Raw genomic sequence first — 21,544 nt, 5'->3', positions numbered from 1 at the left:
AAAGTCTTATTGGTCTCAGAACATACTTCATGCTGATTAGGATTAAGTCATCTTTGATGAAGCTAGCATCAAAAATACTTGGATAAAGTTCTCAAGCTTTTTTAAAATCCAATCTGGATATCTTTTGCCAGTTTCAAGAGACACTGAAAATTCTGAAAGCTATTTAAAGATTGTAGGTGGCTCAAAGGCACATGATAGCTTTGACTAAAATGACATTTTTACAACAGCTTTTCGGCAAGAAATCTGACCTTAGAACTTCAGACAATAGACACATGCGAAGCCAGTAAATGGAGGATAGTCTAACCTAAAATCCCTTTAGAAAGATTCCCCGTCTTTTTGAAAGACCAGTAAACCTTCCCATTTAGTACTGTACTGTTAGATGTGTGGAATTTTTATGGGTTTCTCTTTATATGTTTCTCGCAGAACATATCACTTTAAACCTAGCTCATTACTAATATTTCTAAAATGTTCACTAAACTTGGCCTGAATAAAGGTGAGTTCTCATATGAATGTACAGATTACAGCGCCAGCAGAAGCCTTAGGATGGTTGTTGTATTCTTTTGTAAGTCAAGTTTCACCACGCTACATGATCTTTTTGTGTTCAAGTTTGTGTGCATTCCCCTTCGCATGATGATCAGTCTCAACCTCAATAATAAAATGTAGTATCCCATTGTTTTGAAGCCCACCATTCAGTCATGGAATCAATCATAGAATCATACAGTAAAGAAGAGGCCCTTTGGCCCATTGAGTCTGAATGGCCAAAAGTACACTAATACCTGCATTAATTTCAGCACTTGGCCAGAGCCTTGAATGTAATGATGCTCCAAGTGCTCATCCAAGTACTACTTTAACATTTTAAAGAAAGTTTAGAAAGTTTCTTCCTTGTTTCTTGCAGTGAAGAATTGTGTTTTTTTTTGTTTCACAATTCTGTTTCTCCAGTGAAAACCACTGCACTCTAGCCATGTAATGTCCCAGATTTAGTTCACCTTTACTATCTGTTTCTTTCTCAGTGACCCAGTTTCAACCTCTCTCCCCTTAGCCTACATTCTCCAGCCTTCATTCTCAAGTCTTCATCTCTTTTCTCTGAACCCTCTGTTCTCGGAGCTCCAGCTTTTCTGATTCCTGAGCTCTCCAACTATTCAACCCATCCTACCTGTGCTTGATATGATTGTGACTTGCTATGGCTGTGGATGAGTGATGTCATTGAATCTGAGGCATTAAGAGTGGCTGACAATATCACTGAGTCATGCTGGGGTTGTGGAGTGTCTGTGGGGAAGATCCCTCAATTTCAGGAAACCAGTGCCACTCAGATGGTTGAAAACTATAATTTAGAATCTTCTCACTCAAATAAGAGTGCAGAGTGATGAGTCAAATTGCCTGGAACTTGTGCTGGAGATGGGTATTTAATTCTCCAATTTCAATATCCTTTCCTCGTAAAGATTAGAATGAGAGAATAGCAAAGCTGATCAAAGGCACCTGGGGATGTTGGAGTATATGGAGAATCTGGGTAATATTGCCCTAAATTTGGTTAAACTCAGTGGAGGCTGAGAAGGACTTTTTAAAAATTCATGCTGAAGTTGCAGTTAATACCCGCAAAGTGCGTGGATAATTTCAAGAGATTTTTTAGGAATTCCAACAAAACTAGTCATATGTAAAATAGTGATTTGCACTGTAATGTATTCTTAAGGAGATGTTATAATTGGCTGCAAAACAATAAGATCATATGTTGCCATATGGTACGTACTTGGTTGATAAATTCCCTGAAACTTTTCTCTTAAGTTTATGTGGGTTCCTTTTGCTCCAAGTAAACTAATTGTTTTGGAAATGTGAACCATGAAATATTGAATGGTATGTTTGCATCAGATTTCCAATTGGAGAGGGCTGGAACCTTACTTCTTCAGTGTGGATCTTGAACCTCAAACTGCAACATTTCTTTTGAATAATTCTCTGTTTTTCTCAACGTTGGAAAAGAAACATGCCCAAACTTCAAACTTAATATAAATTCTTCCAGTTAGGTGCAACTGTTCATGAATTGATAGCTGTTTAATACGCGCACCAGATTTCGCAACAGCCCCGACAGCAGCATGCAAGACTTCTTATCCAGTAAAACTAGCCAACCTGCTTCTTGTATCTGTATTCCATCCTTCTAGCATGCTGCAGATTGAGATGTCTGCTTTAAATAATAATTCTATTCTTAGCCTTGTGAATAACTGGTCAATCCAATCTTTGGATTTTCTCTGCTGCTTGACTCACCGGAAACTTGCAAATTTGTTTTGTTGGGGTATATTCAAATGTCTGCCACCTTCTCATTTTTGTCACCTTTAAGTTGACTTGTTTCCAATTTCTGTTGTCACTCTTGGAAACACAAGAACACCTCTGGGTGATCCACACTGCATTACTACCTCTACACTGTTGCAAACCTTAAAATATTAAAGATTTATCATTTAAAAATCACACGTTTTGATATTGTGCAAATGTGTAATGCTAAGATGAGATTCATCTTCAAATTGGGTGGTCTTTGTGTGTTTACAGTATGTACTGGCGAGACTGGTAGTTCACAAACATCTGCTATGTCTACAGTTCTGCATAGCTTATGCATGACTACTGTACAAGTACATAAGGAAGCTGGGAAAGTTTTAGGCCCACCATAGCAGAGAATCTGATACTTGAGAGCAATGATCAGATTTGTGGGTAATGATGAAAATTGATATTCTTTTGTTTAACATCTGTGGTAGATGAAGCAGCTGTAGAAACAGTAGAATGTCCAATCAGAACTATAACTTCTGCTTGATGTATGTTATTTTGGAATGCTAGCAAGTTAATTCTTTTTTGACACTTCTCTCATTTAGGTGCTGTCTTTTGCCCCTGAGCATTTCTAGTCCTTTGATACCATTACATTTGCAGTATAAACCTAGAAAATTAAGGGCAAAGGTTGTGAAGCTTTACTGTTTCTGCATTGTTTTATTAGAAGTGCATGCACGTATCCCTGAATCTAAATCCTTGCAATTCTCACCATGGGAACAGCCAATCTTGATTCTTTCTCCTATCACAAAGCAAGGTCATTCAAATTTATTTCTTGTTACACAGTCAGACCTGGGATCTTCTGGTGCTGTGCTGATTTGTGCCTTTATCAATTAGACCAACAGACAATCAACAATTGATAACTAACAATGCTGAGCAAAACCATTTTTATAAATTACCCCACTTTTTCATTTGCAAACAATTATGCTGAAATTTCAGATTTGTTGCAGATTTTCAGGTTAGAAAAGTTCGAATGGCATTAAAATAAATTTACAGTTTGTTTTTTGTGTGCGTGTAGTTTCTGATGTAGCTGTCAGAAATGCCTTCTCAGAAAGCTTTTGATCAATAAAATCATAGACTAGATGAGATTTGTATTTGAAATGAAATTTAATGTTTTTGAGTCTCTTTGTTTATTTTCCAGTTTTCTTTAGGTCACTTGTGTCATTGTAGCTGAGAGTGTAAGCAAGATTGAGGGACTTGAGGGCCTCTGTGATGTTTTTGGAATGTGAATTATTAATTGAGCTTTATTTTGTTAATTTTGTCCATTGTACAACTGAAACTGAAAACTCCTTGCCGTTCTGCAGTACTCACTGTTTTACACAGATATCAGTTAACACTATATTTTGCCAATCTGTCTTTGTTCACTTCTCTGTAGAAAAGAAAGATACCGAAGGATGGGAAACAGTACAGCGTGGAAGAGCTACCCGATCACGTTCTGCCACAATGGCTGCAAATGCTTCTACTAAGACTTCAGACATGATGGACCTGAGTCTTAAGGATGACAGTGATAAAGAAAACGGGCTCTCAGTCTCCCAGAATAGCAAAATAGACTTTGAAAGTAGCCCTAGTTCTGAGAGCATGACAGATTCACCAGAAAAGTTAATTAACAGGAATGAAGACACCTCTATAGATGTCCTCAAGGTATGCACTAGCTACATAAACTAAATAAACTGGTAAAATCTTCCTTTTGTAATATTTAATGTTTACAATCACTTTAAAAAATGCTGTGAGACAGCTAATATACAATTTTATTAAATTGTGTTCCATTTGTAGTCATTATGAAGTCATCAAATGAAATGAGTCAAGGTTTAAAAAGTCTCTTTAAGTATAATGCAACCAACAAGACGGTATTTACTTGTACAAGTGCTTCATTCTTGAAGCATACTTGCTTTCCCTGTCAAGGCTCTGTTGCTTTCATTTCTCAGTTGTACTGTGATCATTAATTGCAATATTCAGGCTGAATTTGTAATGGCGAGTTTCCAAATTTTCATAAAGTTCCAGTAGTAACAACAGTTTTAAGTTATTTTAGGTTTATATTAACTGTTCTCTCTGATGCACTTTGTGCAGCTGATGTCATGTCCTGGTTTGCAATGTGTCATCTGCATATTGCTTGCAACTGTATTCATATCGCTCCTCTGGTAGGAGGTTTTCTTCCTCTGGTAGGAGTCGAATCTGAATATGAATTAACATTGGTTAGTTAATTAAGCAGATTAAATAAACAGTTATTGTCAAAGGAATAAATAAAAATAGGCCTTGGAGAATGAAGAATGTCTGGGCAGCCTGTATGGTAATTAGTTAATTTGAATAAATAAGCAGTTGTGGCAAATGAAGGATCACATACAAATAATTAACTAGATGTGATGTTTTGCGATCTGTTGGAATTGAATTTAAATGAAGGAACAGAGAAATTTGGACTCAGGTTTAGGAGAGTCAGTAACAAAAACAAATAGCAGAAGGGAGCATAGATAAGTTATGAAGAACATCTTTGGAAATATAATGGGGTCCCAAAGGTGAGGGAGAAATTTAGGATCAGGCAGGGAAAAGCAAAACTATGAAGTTGAAATGCAGATTTTTATTTGGTAGTGTGATTAAAGAGAGGAGAAGCAAAAATAAGCTTTTGGATGAAGAAGCAAAGTTAAGAGCCTCAGAGGGAAAAATATGAACCTATAGCTTAGTAGACAGTTATGTAGATGAAAAGTGGGCAGAAACAAAATGCTCCAGGAGGAGAGCACTAAGGCAAGGAGACATGACTTTGGTGTAATGGAATGCACAAGGAGATACATCAGTCTAGTTTAAGTAGCATTGGCTGGTCGAAAGCTGACTGCAGAAGCATTTATCTTTCACATATTTGAGGTTGTTCATAGTTCCAACAGTGTTGTAACCCTGTAATTTGAAAAAAAAGACCTATTTAGTGATGTAATTACACTATTATGCTTTCAGATTTCAAACAGAGCATTGACTTATTTTTAAAGACTCTATTTCACCGCCTGCCCTTTGATCGGGAATCTTCATATCCAGGTTGACACCACACACAAAAATGACCATCCAAAAAAAGTTGTTTTCTGAAAAACAACCCTTCAGGGAAGAGATTTTATCACAACTATTTGGTATCTGTAGCTTTGGTCCATTATGAGAAATGTTCTGAATACCAGGTGTCTGAATATTTTGTATAAAGATCCAGTGCCACCAGAGACAGTAAATTTATTCTGAACTTATTCCATTTTCATTTCTCAATTCATTTTGCATCCGTTCCATGCAGCAGAATTTACAGAACAGAATTGTTGACCGTGATGTGGTTACTGCTGGTTTTTGAAGAATTAGCCTACACTGATGTGAAATTCAGAATTCTGTCTGGTATTATAAATCCGTAATCTAGAAATATCAATCATTCCAAGAGTCCAGGAGACTACACATTTGTATTAAGTTGTCATTTTATGTTGGATATTATTAATGTTTAAATTCTTGGCTCTGAAAAGTTTCCCCTTCTGTAACTGAATTGCTTCAGAGGACACTTTGTTTCCAGGACTAGTGCCTGTGCTGGCACCCAACCATTAGCTACTGAATGGTTGGATGACATAATGATAGTAAAGGTATTCCACCCAGTGCTAAAATTCTGAATGTTTTGAAATTAATGATCTGAATGTACATGATGCTGACATAGTGCTCCATACCTCAACTCTGATAAAGCTTACTTTGATAAGCACAAATTTCACAATAAACAAGTCACTGTAATTTCATACTAATAATGTATGAAATGATTCAATAATGTATGTATGCTAAAGATAATAGTTGAGAAAACAGAGTTGCTTTGTACTTAATATTCTTGAAATTAATTTAACATTATTTCTAATTGTTAGGTTATAGATACAACTGAATTCATAAATATTCTCAAGTGTATAATGTTTCTTTCGACTTTGTCTTATAACACATTGTTACCTTTAATCCTCAGATTTATTGTTATGACTCGTGACTGCAGTCATATACTTAATTCATGAAATTCTGTTTCGCGAAAAGCCTGATAAACATGATACTGCAAAAAAAAGCATTCTCATTTAACTAGTTACTTTCTAGATACCACTAAAGCTGGTGTGTTTAGCCTTTCAGACAATTTGAAACATACCACAGAGCTTCAGTGCTATGTAGCAAGTTCCCATTAATTTCTGAAGTCTGACAATTGTTTTTGTATTCTAGTTGTACATTTCTGTAACAATGCTAGTACAGTCTTTAGCAAATGTTCACATTTATAAAATTCAAATCAGATAAGTAAATAGCCATACATAGTATGGTATCATCAGGATTTCCGAGGCTGGATTGCAAGAGCTTTTGATGGTGTGTGCTTTCTACGTTGCAAATTGGACATATCATTTATAGTATTTCCTTTGGAAGAATAGATCCAGCACTCCTAAGACCAGCTTGCCCAGTAATTAGCAACCCAAGCTCTAAAACATTCTCTTGAAAACCTAAATCTCTGATCATAGTTTTATCTATCCCTCTCCAAGCTCTGTTTTGGCTGCGCACCCATTTTGTTTTGATTATGCTTGATGGATTATTTCAGGCTCTTTGCAGTTCGATCTGCAATATAAGAGCAAACCTTTTGATGTGATTGACCTTCAGCCAGCCTATATCCATCTTCTTCAGCAGTTGGATAAGTCTTTGACCAAACTCTGCACCAGTGGTCAGTTGTATATTTTTACCAGGGGTTACAAATCCATCCTGCTCTGTAAATAGATTATTCCACTGTAGGGTTTCTAATTCAACTGGTTTTAAAATATGAAGTAGTTTTATTTTACATGTAAGCACTTTAGCTGCCTTCTCTTTTATAGCCTGCAACAAAATCTCCTGCTTACAAGGTGCTTCTAATCTAATCAGTATCTAGTTGGAAGCAAATACAAATTGTCTTTGTACAGCTTTAACTCTGGAGAGTTGGGCCAAGAGAGCTTTGTATTTTAATCAATAGCAGCATTTTGAATAATTGTAAAGCTATTGAAACATCTTGTTAATAAGCATTATGTTACATTAGCACACAGCAAACATGTCTGCAGATCCAGTGCAGCCTGATAATGTGCCTTTGCAAGACAAGTCTTGGCAGCAGGATACAGACTCTATTGAAAGTGAAAGAGATGTCGCCTGTCTGTCAGAAGATGTAAATGTGGAAGCAATACCTGTCATTTCTGTACAAGAACCAACTTCATCAGACACTCCAAAACTGGAACCTGACGTGGATCTCTCTGGCGATCTTTCAAATGTGAGTACCAGGAGATTAAGTGTAGAATGCTACTTGTATGGAATACCTTGCGTTCATGAAATGCACTGGTTTACAATATTCTGTATTTTAAGTAATTTCCTTCAGTGTAAAACTATGGCTTCAGAAAACACTTCTTTAATTTTTTTCCCACCACTTCACAAGATTCATGTTTATGTAGCCATGTATAAGTTTTAAAAACAGTGTGCATTCGAATAAGCAATGTACATGTAATAAAAACAGCCTGGATGAGTATGTAGTACCAGTTTCTCTTCAGATATTGAATCTTTCATCTCCTGATTCAAGAGACAGAGGTACTACCAATCAGAAGAGAGAAATGTGGGAAGAAGAATTGGGTCAGTTGTGTACCTTGGTATGTAGCTTATTGCTTGAAGTTGATGTAACCAGTGGTAGCATGTAGATGAGAAAGAGCTAGGGAAGTGGGGGGGGGATGGTGGATGACTGAGTCAAACAGATGAACAGAAACAATGTACTGAAATGTACTGAAGCCTTTTCTCATTTTATGGACTACTTTGTTGTAATACCTTTCCAAAGCTCACTATGATGTGTTCATAGAGTCATCGAGATGTACAGCATGGAAACAGACCCTTCGGTCCAACCTGTCCATGCCGACCAGATATCCCAACCCAATCTAGTCCCATCTGCCAGCACCTGGCAGATATGCCTCCAAACCCTTCCTATTCATATACTCATCCAAATGCCTCTTAAATGTTGCAATTGTACCAGCCTCTGATTCTCTAACTTGCAGCACTCTGAATTTAAACTGTGCATCATGCCATTTGTGTATTAGCTTAACACTCAACCCATACAGATTTTGCAGTGATCTTTAAAGGCCTTTGTTTATCTGGTATAATGTAAATGGGAGAGAAGGGCATATATAGATCAGCTTCCCAAAACTAAGATTAAGTATAAAACATTGATGTAAAATTGTATTTGACTAAAATTCCTTCATTAGTATAGAGAAGGAAGAAAATCAGGAATTTGATACAAATCAATGGAAAGAATGGGAGCAGGTTGTAATTTACAACAAAGAACAGGATAAATTTTACCGCCAAATGCAAATACTTTAGGAAAAGTATTCAGTTAACTAAAGTTGAAGTATAAAATAAAACCATGACACTGGTGAATTGAAGGAAAAGTCAAAGTATTCATCTACTAGATCCCCAGAAGCAAAGAGGTTAATGTGTTTTCTGTAATTTCTCATTTGAATTATATAATTGACCAATTATGTCCTTCTATACTGTAATGAAGGGGGTCTTACGATGTAGCGATAGTGTCCGTATGCCTGGGCTAAAATATTATAACATATCCAAACAAGTTGATAAAAACAATTATAAAATATATGCTTGTACATGTTGAAAATGTGTTTCACAGTGTTCAGTAATTGCTTCATGATTTGAGCTTAAAGATACACTATAGGCCCATTTATAAATTTTGAATTGCTCTTTGTACCCAGTAACCAATCAGTATAATGACTTTTGTTTTTATTTTGGGCCGTTTTCCAGTTAATTAACTCGAGAAACATTAAATGTACCTTGATTTGTAAAAGTTTCATTCTCACCCTCTGTTTTAAAATGATTACCCAAGGTCAGAATCCACAATGTCTAGAAATCACTTCTAATTTGTGAGGCGGGGATTTTAAAGCTGCATTAAATTATCTAAGGGGTCTCATGTGGTGATGTCCCACTGTTTTACTGCAAATGTCTTTTTTCACGTTTTTTGATCAAATGAGAATGTAACCCACAAGAAGCATGCAATTAGACTTTGATGTTTTTATGTGATCTGATTGGTTCGTGAACTAACAAGATTACGAAAAATTACAGAAGGACTAATTGCTGATGGTTGAAACTAATCCTTAACTCTTGTGAGTTATTTATCAACACACTTTTTTTATGCAACTTTCTTGAGAATGAAAACCCATGACAAGTTGCCAACACTTGAGTCACTTAACTTTTTCTCAAGGGAAGCAAAGAGTTTAGAGCATAATGCCTTTGTGAGAATATAAGAGAAAGAAAGACTGAAATAAAATCTTATAAAAGCATTGCAGGTTTCAGTAGAGACAGGCACAAACCCAATTGCCAGAGTGACAAATACATTTTCATTTTGAACTGATTGCACAAATGCAGGGAAAGAAAACATAGAAATCGTTGCTGAGAAATCAAGGAAGAATTCAGGGGAAAATGGTGCCATTTTAAAAAATATTTACTTGGTACTTGGCAAAATGGAAACATCTTGGCTGTTAATAGAACATTTTGTTTTCTGTTTAGTTGACAAGTATGGCTTATAATCTTGGTGGGATTCATGCAGTTTATTGCTGAACTAACATACCTTGAATTGAGCCAAGTTTTGGAGAACGAAGTCAAGTAGAAGCTGCACTTAATATAAAATTATGCTTTGAATATTGTTGTGTCATGTTTGTCCGTGATTTATATCTTATAAGATCTGTAATTGTTGGTGCTCCATGGACCTTTGGGTATATATAGGTGCTTAAGAGGATTAATGAAAGTTAAATATCAAGAATCCTGTCTCTCATATCTTCAAAGTGGAATTATTAATACTTGTGCTAAAATATGGAGGCCTGTTTTAAAATATAAAGATTAATTTCCAACTGTCACTGAAGGACAAGTCAACAAGATTGGCAGGGCTTCCTGCTGTAATTGATGCTGAAAAATCCAGTTGAGTGGGTTCAGATAAGAAACTTTGTCTTTAAATTTTCTATCAAGACATATGGTGGACTGATAGCTGCCCTAATAATACAGCATGCTTTCTCTCAAAACCCTATTTGCAGTCCTGTGGGAGTACTGCATTGTTGGAGGTGTTGGTTTTTTGGATGAAATGTCAAACCTAGATTGTCATGTATCCCCTTAACTATAAGCAAGCATTCCTGTGTCATTATTTTAAAGATGATCGGGGTTATCCCTGGTGTCTTGGTTGATATTTATCCCTATTGGTCACCAACATGCACATTTTAACTAATGCCAATATAGTCAGACATTGCATTAGTGTTCATACAAAAGACTGGCATAAGTTGTTCTTCCTTTTGGCCTTTTCACCTTATAGTTTTCATTGGGAAATTTTCTGTAAACAAGTTGTGATGAGGCCATTCTGATTAACTGCAGAAAAAACTTCTGAATTTCTGTTGGAACATGTTGAGAATATTTACCCTGTGTAATGCATCTAACTTAGTCTATGGTGAGAACATTTCAATATGTCACATTGTTAAAAGAACTAAAATAAAACGGAAGGCCGTGCATGAAAAGATCCATTGATGTATCAAAACATCATCTTTGACGGACGTTTGGCTTATGTTCTGATGGAAAATTCTGTCAAAATATATACTTGATTATTTTTAATTTTTAAGAGAACTAAAATGAAGTATTGCTCCAGTTTTACCTCCCCTTGTTCTTGTGTTGCCCTCTTTCTTGGCTTCTTCCTAGTCACACTTAAACAGAATTTGACTTTTGCTTTAGGAGACAACAATTAACTGCATCTTACCACCTTTGACCCAGTGCTAAGACTGAAGTGACCTTTGGTAGGAGATTAGATCTTTTATGCTAACAATTCAACTGTGTTTAAATGAGAAATTTGTGTGAAAGTAATGGGGACACCAGCAAGATTGAAGATTGTAGGAAACGGGTTAGTGTCAATTGGAAACAACTGATCAAGCCAAGTTAGACTTTGGAAACCTGTAGATTTAAGAAGAAGGGCAGTCTGTCAGCTTTCTACTCCCTGAAGGTGCAGAGTTTGTTTCTTTTTGCTTTTGAAATGTTTACTATTTTGTGAAGGCCTAAATGTTTGCAAGCATGATGTATATGGTATCAAATTTTCCCAGACCTTTTTTTGAGTTAATTTTGAATGTTATATGGCAGCCCATGTTTCTTTAACAAGAGAGATGCTCCCTCTACTTCCCTACGTATTTGGTGGTAAAGGAACATGTCTGTCACCTCTTGGCTATTTGGTCAAAATGCCAGTTGATTAAAGGATCTAGGTCTGTGTAAACAATGTTCGCAGTTAGGGCAAACAGCACAAGGTTACTGTTGACAGCCAGAGTTCAGAGTGCAAGACAACACAAATAGACTGATCACTTTAAATCTGTGCGGAACTGGCAGTATCTTAAGGTTATAATAGTTCAATTTTATTGATGAATTAAATGTATGTGTATACAATGTTAAATTGCATAGTGACAAAGACTATTTGTGTTGCAAGTTTAAAAACATGATGATTAACACCCAACCTGTGATTAGACAATGAAAGAAAGGTTATACACATTAAAATTTACCATGTTCTGCCCATCCAGTTTTCAGTTCTTTCTCCCCATGTCTCCCAAAGATGCTGGTATACACAAGGTTCTGGTCCCACAGGAAACAGTATCTCACTTAATGTCACTTCTTATTTGGGCTGAACCAATGAGAAATGTATCAGACAATTGAACTTCATTCTTGTTCACATTGATGTGTGGTAACATTGGTCATAGAGCAACAGTTGAAATAGTGGCCTTGGTTAATTTTTCTGTCTTGAGACTTCTCCCTGAACTGCCTCCAAACCAGCGACATTGAAATTAAATTGTCAAGAGCTTCAATTTTTTTTTCACTTGTATGAAGAGACTTTAAGGAAGCCTGATCACACAAGCCCCATCATCAAATTTAAAAGTATTTCACTTTGTCCAGTGAAAGTAGGTACCTATAAAATAATACAAGTAGCTCTTAAATTTGTTTTTGCTATCACATCACTAGAAATCAGAAAAGGGTGCTTTCTAATTTGAAAGGACTGCAATTATTGTCAATGCGACCATTAGGTGACTGAACATACGCAGAAACACAATGACAGAATGCCAGCAACCGGGATTAAGGATGGCACTGCCCATATAATTATACTGCAGAACAGAGTCAAAGCCCTAGCATCAGCTTACTAATATCAACTTACAGTAAAATAAAATGGAGTGTCCCCAGTGAGAGCTAGAGGCAGTCAGCAATGTCTGGGAGAACTAGAGACAACAGTGTCGAAAAGAACAAGCAAAAGGAGCATCCAGAGGCAGTCAGCAACATCGAGAATATATTTAAACAGAAGTAAATTGAATTCAATATAATAATTTAAGTGGCTAACTAGAACACATAGCGGCTGCCAAGTTAGGTGATGTGTCATAGCTACAGATTGTAGTAGCTCCTGGATGCCAGTTTTATCGAAGGTGAACATTTCTGTGATAAATATTTGACCTTCAGGAAGACTCAGCTCATTTGAGCTAGATGCTGAACTACAAACAGTGCATCAAGAAGGGGAAAACTTACCTGAATTCTTTGTACCACAAGATGATCATACCTCTAACCACAGGGTCTTCTGATTAGATCAGTATTCAAGGACAGAAGAGTGACTGCAAAGGAGACCGAGAGGCCAGGAAGGCAGGAGCCTCTGCTTCTGCAGTTGTCCAACAAGTTGAGGTTCTTTCAGCTTGATTGAATGGAAGTGGAGGGCTGCAGGGTGGATAGACTAAATAACCGTTGCACTGTGGTACAGGAAGTCATTAAAGGGTGAGAAAAAATGAACATTTTAGGTAATGGAAATAGTATAATCAGTCAAATTGACATTGTTCTTCGCAGCAAAGAGCGTGAGTGCACATAGCTGTGTCGCCTACCCAGTGCCAAGATCACTTCTACTCTCTAGTTCGGCTCTTTATTTTGTCCATGTTTGATCCAAGATTGTAATGAGGTCAAGTGCTCACTAGCCCTGACAAAGCCTAAGCTCAGTAGCAGTGAGCAGGTTATTGCTAAGCAAATGTTTTTGATAGTACCTTTGATGATCTCTTCCATGTATTTTTATTGACAGTTAAGAGTAGACTTGGGGGGGATTATTGGCCAGGTTGGATTTGGCCTTTTTTTGTGTGTGTGCATGACATAACTGAACAATTTTACACATTATACAGTGTTTTAGCTGTACATGCACAGCTCGGCTAGGGTGTAGCAAGTTCAGGCGCATATACCTTCAGTATTACTGACAAAATGTTGTCAGAGCCCATATCTTTTTCAGTATCCAGTGCCTTCAGCCCATTTCTTGATGCCACATGGAATGAATTGAATTGGCTTATTTGTGATTTGGGGACCCTTGGTAAGAAACCAAAATTAATTATCCAGTCGAACCATCAGGCTGAAGATGTTGCAAATACTTCAGCCTCGTCTTTTACATTGATGTGCTTGGCCGCCCCATCATTGAGATGGGGATATTTGCGGGGAGCCGCCTTCTCCAATCAGTTGTTTAGCTGTCCACTATCATTCATGACAGGATCTAGCATGACTGCATAGCTTGGATCTGATCCATTGGTTGTGGAAGAAAGTGAGTACTGCAGATGCTGGAGGTCAGAGTTGAAAGTGTGGTGCTGGAAAAGCACAGCAGGTCAGGCAGTGTCCGAGGAGTAGGAGAGCTGATGTTTTGGGCTTGAACCCTTCATCAGGAATTCCTGATGGAGGGCCCATGCTGGAAACTTCGACTCTCCTGCTCCTTGAATGCTGCCTGACCTACTATGCTTTTCCAGCACCCTACATTCGACTCATTAGTTGTGTAATTGCTTAGCCCCATCTGTCTCTCGCTGTTTATGCTATTCGACATGCAAATAGTCCTGTATTGTAGCTTCACCGGGTTGACTCTCATCTTTAGGCATTCCTGGTGAGGGATGGCTTGATTGAAGTGTACGAGATCATGAATAACCTTGACAAGATGGATGTGGAAAGTATGTTTAGTCTTGTAGATCAGTCCAGAACTAGGGGACCACGTATAAAAATGAAGATCTCCCTTTTAGGGCAGAGCTGAGAATTTTTTTCTCTGAGGATTGTTTGACTTTGGTACTCCACCTCAGAAGGTTGGGTTATTTTAATTTATGTATTCACTCATGAGATGTGGATACTGCTAGCTAGTCAGCATTCAAATATTTTTAAGACAGAGCTGGTTGACTTTCTTGTTAGGCAGGGGAATTAAGGGCTATTGATGGTAGATGGGAATGTAGAATTTGAAATACAAACAGACTAGCCATCGGCTTATTGAATGGAAAAGTAGACTTCTGGGGTTCCTATTTTGTATGTTCATATGCAACTTGCATGCCCTCTTACATTCTTTGAGCCAGGGTTTCAACCCTCTCTTGATGGTCTAAAGATGGAGTGGGGAATATGTCAGGCCATGTGTTTCAGTTTAATTCTACTGCTACTGATGGCCCACAATGCTTCATGGATGCCCAGTCTTAAGTCGCTAGATTGGTTTGAGATCTGTTTCACTTAGTGTGCCACACAGCATGATGGATATGAAAAATGCAGTGGTTATTTCTGCCAATGCTGTCTTGTGACTGCAGCAAGCAGATTAATAAGGGTGAGGTTGAGTCTTGTTCCCTCTTATTGGTTCTTTCTCTTCAACTTGACCAAGCATAGTCTAGCATCTGGGCAGTGGGAGAGTGGTAATAGGGTTAGGTACGTGGTAATCTGCAGGTAGTTACCTTGCCCATCTTTAATTGATACCATGAGACTTCATGGGGCCCAGATTTAATGTTAATCATTCCCAGGGAACTCCTTCCCAAATGTGTACTGCTGTTACACTACTCTGCTGGTTCTGTCCTGCCAGTAGGACAGGATATAGCCAGGGATGGAGACGGTTTTGTGTGGTACGTTGTCACGCTGATGGACTTATACCTTTGTACTCTGTGAGACATCGCTTGCAATTTTAACCTTAGTCCTGTGATGTTGATTCCTGAAGAAGGGCTTATGCCCGAAACGTCGATTCTCCTGTTCCCTGGATGCTGCCTGACCTGCTGCGCTTTTCCAGCAACACATTTTCAGCTCTGATCTCCAGCATCTGCAGACCTCACTTTCTCCTGTGATGTTGGTAAGGTGAACTTTACAAGATAGATATTGCTGAGTTTGACATTGTTGTTATTGAACCACTTACCTGTAAAATGACATTTCTGGACAATTTTTGACACCTTTTTTTGCCATCCACCCTAATCTTCCATTATGAGGTTCAATGTCAAATTCAGCTTTATAACACTCCTGCAGAATTCTTTCAATTATTTAGTTGAGATCAAGTTATATAAATAATTGTGCATTCTGCACTTTGTGATGTTGATCAGTTTATAGTTGCTAAATAAGAATTCAAAGGTTTGGGTTAGAGTTATTGAAAGGAATGCTGCAATGTGCATTCTAGCTCTGTGTTGGTTTCAGTAATAATCTGAGACTAATTCCCTTTTAATATTCTTTATAAAGCTATCCTAAGCTGTCGTACTGAACCATTGACTCATTGTCCCACACTTTTTTGTGCTGACCTAATTAGGGGAGTAGTTCAGGGTGACCCATTTGCCTTCATATGGTCAACAACTAGCCACAGGTCCTGCTACTGATCCGTATCTGATGTTCGTGCATGGGAATTGTGAAAGGAGGATGAAGCTGGGCTATGGTGCTTCCTCCACCAGAATTCCCCGTGTTTTAGTTTACACACAGTAAAGCCGCTTAATGGGGTGATGTTGAGCTGCAGGTATTGTGGAAACATTCCAGCCCCATGATGCAAAACTGAATTTAGCAACTCATGATTAATCATTTTAAGTAACTTTACAGAAGCGGTGGGAATAGAATTACAAAAAATACAGTCCTGTAAAGTATAACCTTTTATGACTAGGTAGATTGGGGTGAATTAAATGCTTTTCCTTGTTTTTGAGTTGAATGTTGCAATTTGTCATGATAAGTTGCCAAATCCTTTTGTACCACGAGGCTGGAAGATTTCATATTTGTGTCTAGTAGGAAAAAGTGGCCCCTTGGATGTAAGGAAACCACAGGAATGACATTGTTATTGATTTATTGAGACTATGAAATTACTTCATGCTCAATTATTAAACAGAGGAGGGAACAGAAATGTGATTATTCACTTGGAATGCACTCGGCAGCACTCCTTTCACTTGAAATTTGGAGTAGTCTTTGTTGATTTCAGGAACATACAGGCTATTTTTCTGGTAGTTTTGAAAATTTGTCACCCTTCTTCATAAGTTAAACACGCTCCACTTAATCCCCTCCATATTTATGTTGGAACCCATTTGTTCTTTCTACAAATATGTGCTGTATTATGCAACTCATGGACAGTTGGGCTATTTGAGTTTTAGAGGAATAAAACTCAGAATTACTTGTGCTTAGTGTGCACTATGCTTAATGTAGAATTAAATTATTGCAGTGTAACTGGCTCATTATTTATTGGATTTAATTATTGAACAGGCATTATACTTTTCATTTTTATTGTTATGCATAAATATTAACAGTAATCTACAAGTGCAAAAGAGTTGTGCTCAGAGCCAGCTTCTTCCATATATGTGTTGGTATTCTTGGATTTTTTTGTCATCATTAACAAAACCCATATACATGTTTACTTTTCTTCCCTCTCAGCAATCTATGGCAGCAGTCCTTGCCAAAGGAGAGGAACTGGCAAACCGTCTGGAAAAGGAGAATGAAGAAGCGATTGCTAATGCTATAGCTGAGGAAGAACAATTAACAAGAGAAATACAGGCTGAGGAAAACAATGACATAAACATAGAGACTGACACTGAAAGCGAGCTCACAGTGAGTATGACCTACATCTATTTACAGCTTATATCAGTTTGTTCCAATTCTTTGACATTCAATATATAAATATAATTTGTAGTTTACTTTTTCTCTTCCTTGAAGGTGTTAATGTACATTTCCACCCATCTTGGTAACTCCAATCTGAGATGTACGTTCTTATTACCTTTAGACACTGGGTTTCTATGGGTTAAATGACTATGTCAGAGCACATTCAAGATCTGGCATCTACAGTTGGCATTTTTCCTTAGGCATTGCTGAATATTGATTGTGAACAAGGAAATTATCAAAAATTAATTGTATTTTCCATTACAGCTGGACCTCTTGTTGGTACTGATTTCCTGCTTTTTAACTGTCTTTGAAAGTTCCATTGGATATAAGATATTTAAATATGAAATTGCCTTTTCTGTCTAAATTTTTGTTATTAAAAAACCTTGCATGGTGTATGTCCCATTGCATGGTCTGCCACGTCTATTTTTTTTTTGTGGAACAACATTACATAATTTTAAAAAAAATTCTTCTAATTGCCATTCCCAAGTCTACCATATATACCATATGTGTAAAACTATATTTTGGGAGATGTTGTTAACTAGCCAATTTCCATTATCCATCTTTGAGTTTCCTCTGTTCTGGCAGGAAATGGAGGTCTTAACCCAGTGTATTGAAAGGTGGTTACACTGCAGGCTTTGTTAGTTTTACCAAGGGATTATCTGCTTCATGAATGCATTAATTTTGAATTTGAGCAGTGCACAGGGCCTTGAAGTATTTGCAAGTTAGTGTAGGAGGATATCCATGGAGATAATAATATCCATGGAGAGCTTTCAAAGATTTGAAAAGTGATTTGAAAAATGGGAGAGTGGAAAAAAATGTTGCAAACTAGCTTAAAAGATATTTGTTAAGTTGAAATGGATTTAGAATTGCTTTATTGGTAAAAGATAACATAAAAATGACAAAATTAAAAGTAATAGTGATTGAAAATTAATCCACTAGCACTAAAATGTTTTTTAAATAGTTGAAGTAGAATCCAAATTAAAAACTTAAAAATTAACAGACAAAGCTTGCAAAAATCAATTGATATTTGTAGACTTGAGTGAACTGGAAGAAGCTATTTGGAGAACCACTGATTTCCAAACCCTGTTACGGCATTCAGAGAATTTCGTTTAACCTCAACGTTATTCTTCAGGTTAAATCATTGGCATAACCAATCCCATTGATAGCAGCAAATCCAAATTCAGCACTTTTAATATCATTATAATTATAATTATTTATCTTAGATTTTTCCCACCTGTCATAGGTAATTTTGAACTGCAGTAATGTGTTTTCTGTTGAGGTTGCAGCTCTAATACGAATAGCCTTAGTCTCTGCAATGGAAACTTTGATGTTTTAAAGGAAAAAAAAACAAGTCTACTTCAGAAATTCTGAGCAGAGTTGACAATATCAATATCGTAATGAGTTTTATTTTCACAAATCAAACAGCCACACAACATAAAAAGATGTAACTGCTTTCCATTTACTTTTGGTCAAAGAAGTTAAGTTTCAAAAAGCCTTGCTATCACTGATAGTGACTGAATAGGGAATTATTATAAAATATGTGGTCCACATGAAGCTTAAAAAGATTTGAAACAAATTTTCTGAAGAACAACCTGCTGTAGCTCAGAATCTTTATTGTGATAGAACAGCTCGATCCTTCTCAACTGATCATTATTCTTAAGGTGGAAGATATTTTCTAGGTGTAAACTCTACCTGTTTTTGCAGATTGATGCTAATTTTGTCTTTTATCACCACATAACTGTTGAATTCGGTGTATCAAAGTGATGTTCTTTCTTTGTATAGGCCAGCATGAACAGCGGCAGCTTGTCTCTCTATAGTGTTTCCTCACAGTCTCAAAATCTGGACTGGAATGATGTCCTTGCAGAATATGAAGGTATGTGCACTGTAGCTAATGTGTATTCCATTGGCATTTCAGTAAAAATGTGTTTTTTTTGCAAAATGGATCTTTTCCCATGCAAGATGGCCATAAATGAATGCCACGCGAGTGACTGTTAACTTTTATCTCTAACCTAACTTTAGTATAGAAAGGGCTTTAATTTCAGCCTTGATCATCAATGCTTCATCTTTCTTCTTTAATTTGTTGATTTGCATTGATTTGTGTGATGGATGATGTTTTCACAATCTACTTTTTTAATCTATTTACTAAAGACCTGCCTGAAAAATGCTCACCAAGCCAATCCTATGTGAAAGTGAGCAGATTGTACCAGTTGAGGATGTTTTGATATGCTTTGCACATTTCTGCTGAAACCTGGCTTTTAAGAGTAAATGAGCAAAAAAAAGTTAGCGTTATTATGGCATTCATTTTATTTAAACTGTTTTTTTCCCCCGGGGCATAACTGGAGTTGAATACTGAATGCCAGATACAAGCTTGGTGTAATTATACAAGTTATTTTTGAGAATTATACTTTTGGACTGACTGGATTTGGTTTGTGTCCAACAAGGTAGGAATCCTTAGTTTGCGACACCTGATTAATGCAAGGTTTGTGGCTCAGGTTGAGGTTTTGGGTGTAGGATTGCTCGCTGAGCTGTGTTTGATATCCAGACGTTTCATTACCTGGCTAGGTAACATCATCAGTGGCGATCTCCAAATGAAGCGAAGCTGTTGTCTCCTGCTTTCTATTTATATGTTTGTCCTGGATGGGGTTCCTGGGGTTTGTCGTGATGTCATTTCCTGTTCGTTTTCTGAGGGGTTGATAGATGGTATCTAGATCTATGTGTTTGTTTATGGCGTTTTGGTTGGAGTGCCAGGCCTCTAGGAATTCTCTGGCATGTCTTTGCTTAGCCTGTCCCAGGATTAAAAAAAAACACCATTTTGACTGGGACAACACATGGTCAGCATGTAGAAGGAAAGAGAAGTGGCAACCTTCATCAGAAGTTCTTCAAAGGTAATATCTGTGTGTTAATTGTCCACATTGGCATTTAATTTCTTCTTATTTTTCTATTTTATTCTTTATAGCACGTGAACCTTGGCGTCAGAGTACTTCATGGGGGGATATTGTGGAGGAGGAGCCAGCACGACCACCTGGACATGCCATCCAGATGCACGAAAAGCTTTCCTCACCATCGAGGAAAATGTGATTAAGATTATTATTTCAGTCTTTCGTTTTTTAAAATTTTTTAGTGCAGCATGTGATTCATGATCAGCTAACATTTTATATTACATGTTGCAATCTGCAGAGTACACTAATGTGCTGGATTTTATTTGTAAAAGCATTTGATCTCTCTGGTAATGGAATCTCTCTTTCAAATTTCCTGTTAACAGGACAATTGCAGAATCAAAAAAGAGACATGAGGAAAAGCAGCTGAAAGCCCAACAACTTCGTGAAAAACTACGAGAGGAACAGACGCTGAAATTGCAGAAGTTGTTGGAGCGAGTAAGACAGACAAAATCTGTTTATAACAGTGAGAGTTAAAAATATAGAAGCAGAGGAATTAGATGGCATAGTGAATTACACACCAATCTGTTGCCTGCATTGAATACAGGCCAGAACGTTTGTCTGTTTCCTGTTTCTGCTGGTAGTAAGGCATTTAAATAATGTATTTGTCAACTTTGAAGGAAGTTCTCAGATGGTTGTAAAGTATGAAACAAAACTGCTGTTAATGAGCTTTGATTTGGTAGTTCCAACCAGAAAGGTCATATAAAAAGCCAAAATGACAAAGTGTCGTATTGGTGTGGTGTGGCAGTGACATTCTTGGATTGAGGCTGAGACGTACTGTTTGGGTGCAGTGAAAAGAACTTTCTGCAGACTCTAGCACAAATGCTTGACCTAGACAATGCATAATGCTGGCAATAGGTGACATTTGGTTAGTGTTTACTAAGAGCACAATTGACTGATGTTCTAAAAACACTTTTTTGTTAGTGACATGTTTCCAGCAGGTTATATGTCACAGCAAGATGTCTTTTAATTTGCCAGTTAGTATAAGAAATAAAATTTCCTAACTGAAAATGTAAATTCATTCTAGAAGAAGTACTCTCCTTCATTGTTGTTGTTGGAACTCATATTCTATAGCCAATCCACAGATACTGTATGTTGACATTATTTGCATTGTAATTATGGTAGTGTAGTAAAGTTGAATTATACAGTATAGAAGATGCCCTTCGAGTCTGGGTCACTTATTTACATTAGTCCCACTTTCCAGGACTTGTCCTATAGCCTTGAATGTTATGAAATTTCAAGTACTTATCCAAGTACTTTTTAAGTACCGTCCCAAACAGCGCATTCCAGATTCCCACCACCTTCTGGGTGAGAATAATTTTTCCACAAATCCTCTCTAAATCTCCTGCCTTTCATCTTCAAATTATGCCCTGTTGTTGTTACCTTATCAATGAAGGGGAACAGCTGCTTTCCACCCTGTC

General features: G+C 37.1%; 1 protein-coding gene across 6 annotated transcripts in view; it reads left to right on the top strand.

Annotated features, from left to right (window-relative positions):
* scaper (S-phase cyclin A-associated protein in the ER) overlaps positions 1 to 21,544 on the top strand; it is a 311,736-nt gene that overhangs the window by 76,439 nt on the left and 213,753 nt on the right. For all 6 annotated transcript variants that reach the window (XM_043680385.1, XM_043680382.1, XM_043680384.1 and 3 more), the window contains 6 exons: positions 3,677 to 3,942; positions 7,322 to 7,546; positions 16,963 to 17,136; positions 18,970 to 19,060; positions 20,144 to 20,261; positions 20,450 to 20,561. In XM_043680385.1, the coding sequence (XP_043536320.1) occupies positions 3,677 to 3,942; positions 7,322 to 7,546; positions 16,963 to 17,136; positions 18,970 to 19,060; positions 20,144 to 20,261; positions 20,450 to 20,561 (986 nt within the window). The remainder of the gene's footprint in view (positions 1 to 3,676; positions 3,943 to 7,321; positions 7,547 to 16,962; positions 17,137 to 18,969; positions 19,061 to 20,143; positions 20,262 to 20,449; positions 20,562 to 21,544) is intronic.

Source organism: Chiloscyllium plagiosum, chromosome 40 (genome assembly GCF_004010195.1).
Source record: "Chiloscyllium plagiosum isolate BGI_BamShark_2017 chromosome 40, ASM401019v2, whole genome shotgun sequence".
NCBI lineage: Eukaryota > Metazoa > Chordata > Chondrichthyes > Orectolobiformes > Hemiscylliidae > Chiloscyllium > Chiloscyllium plagiosum.
Note: the sequence above shows the minus strand (reverse complement) of the source record. Positions and strands in the feature narration are given on the sequence as shown.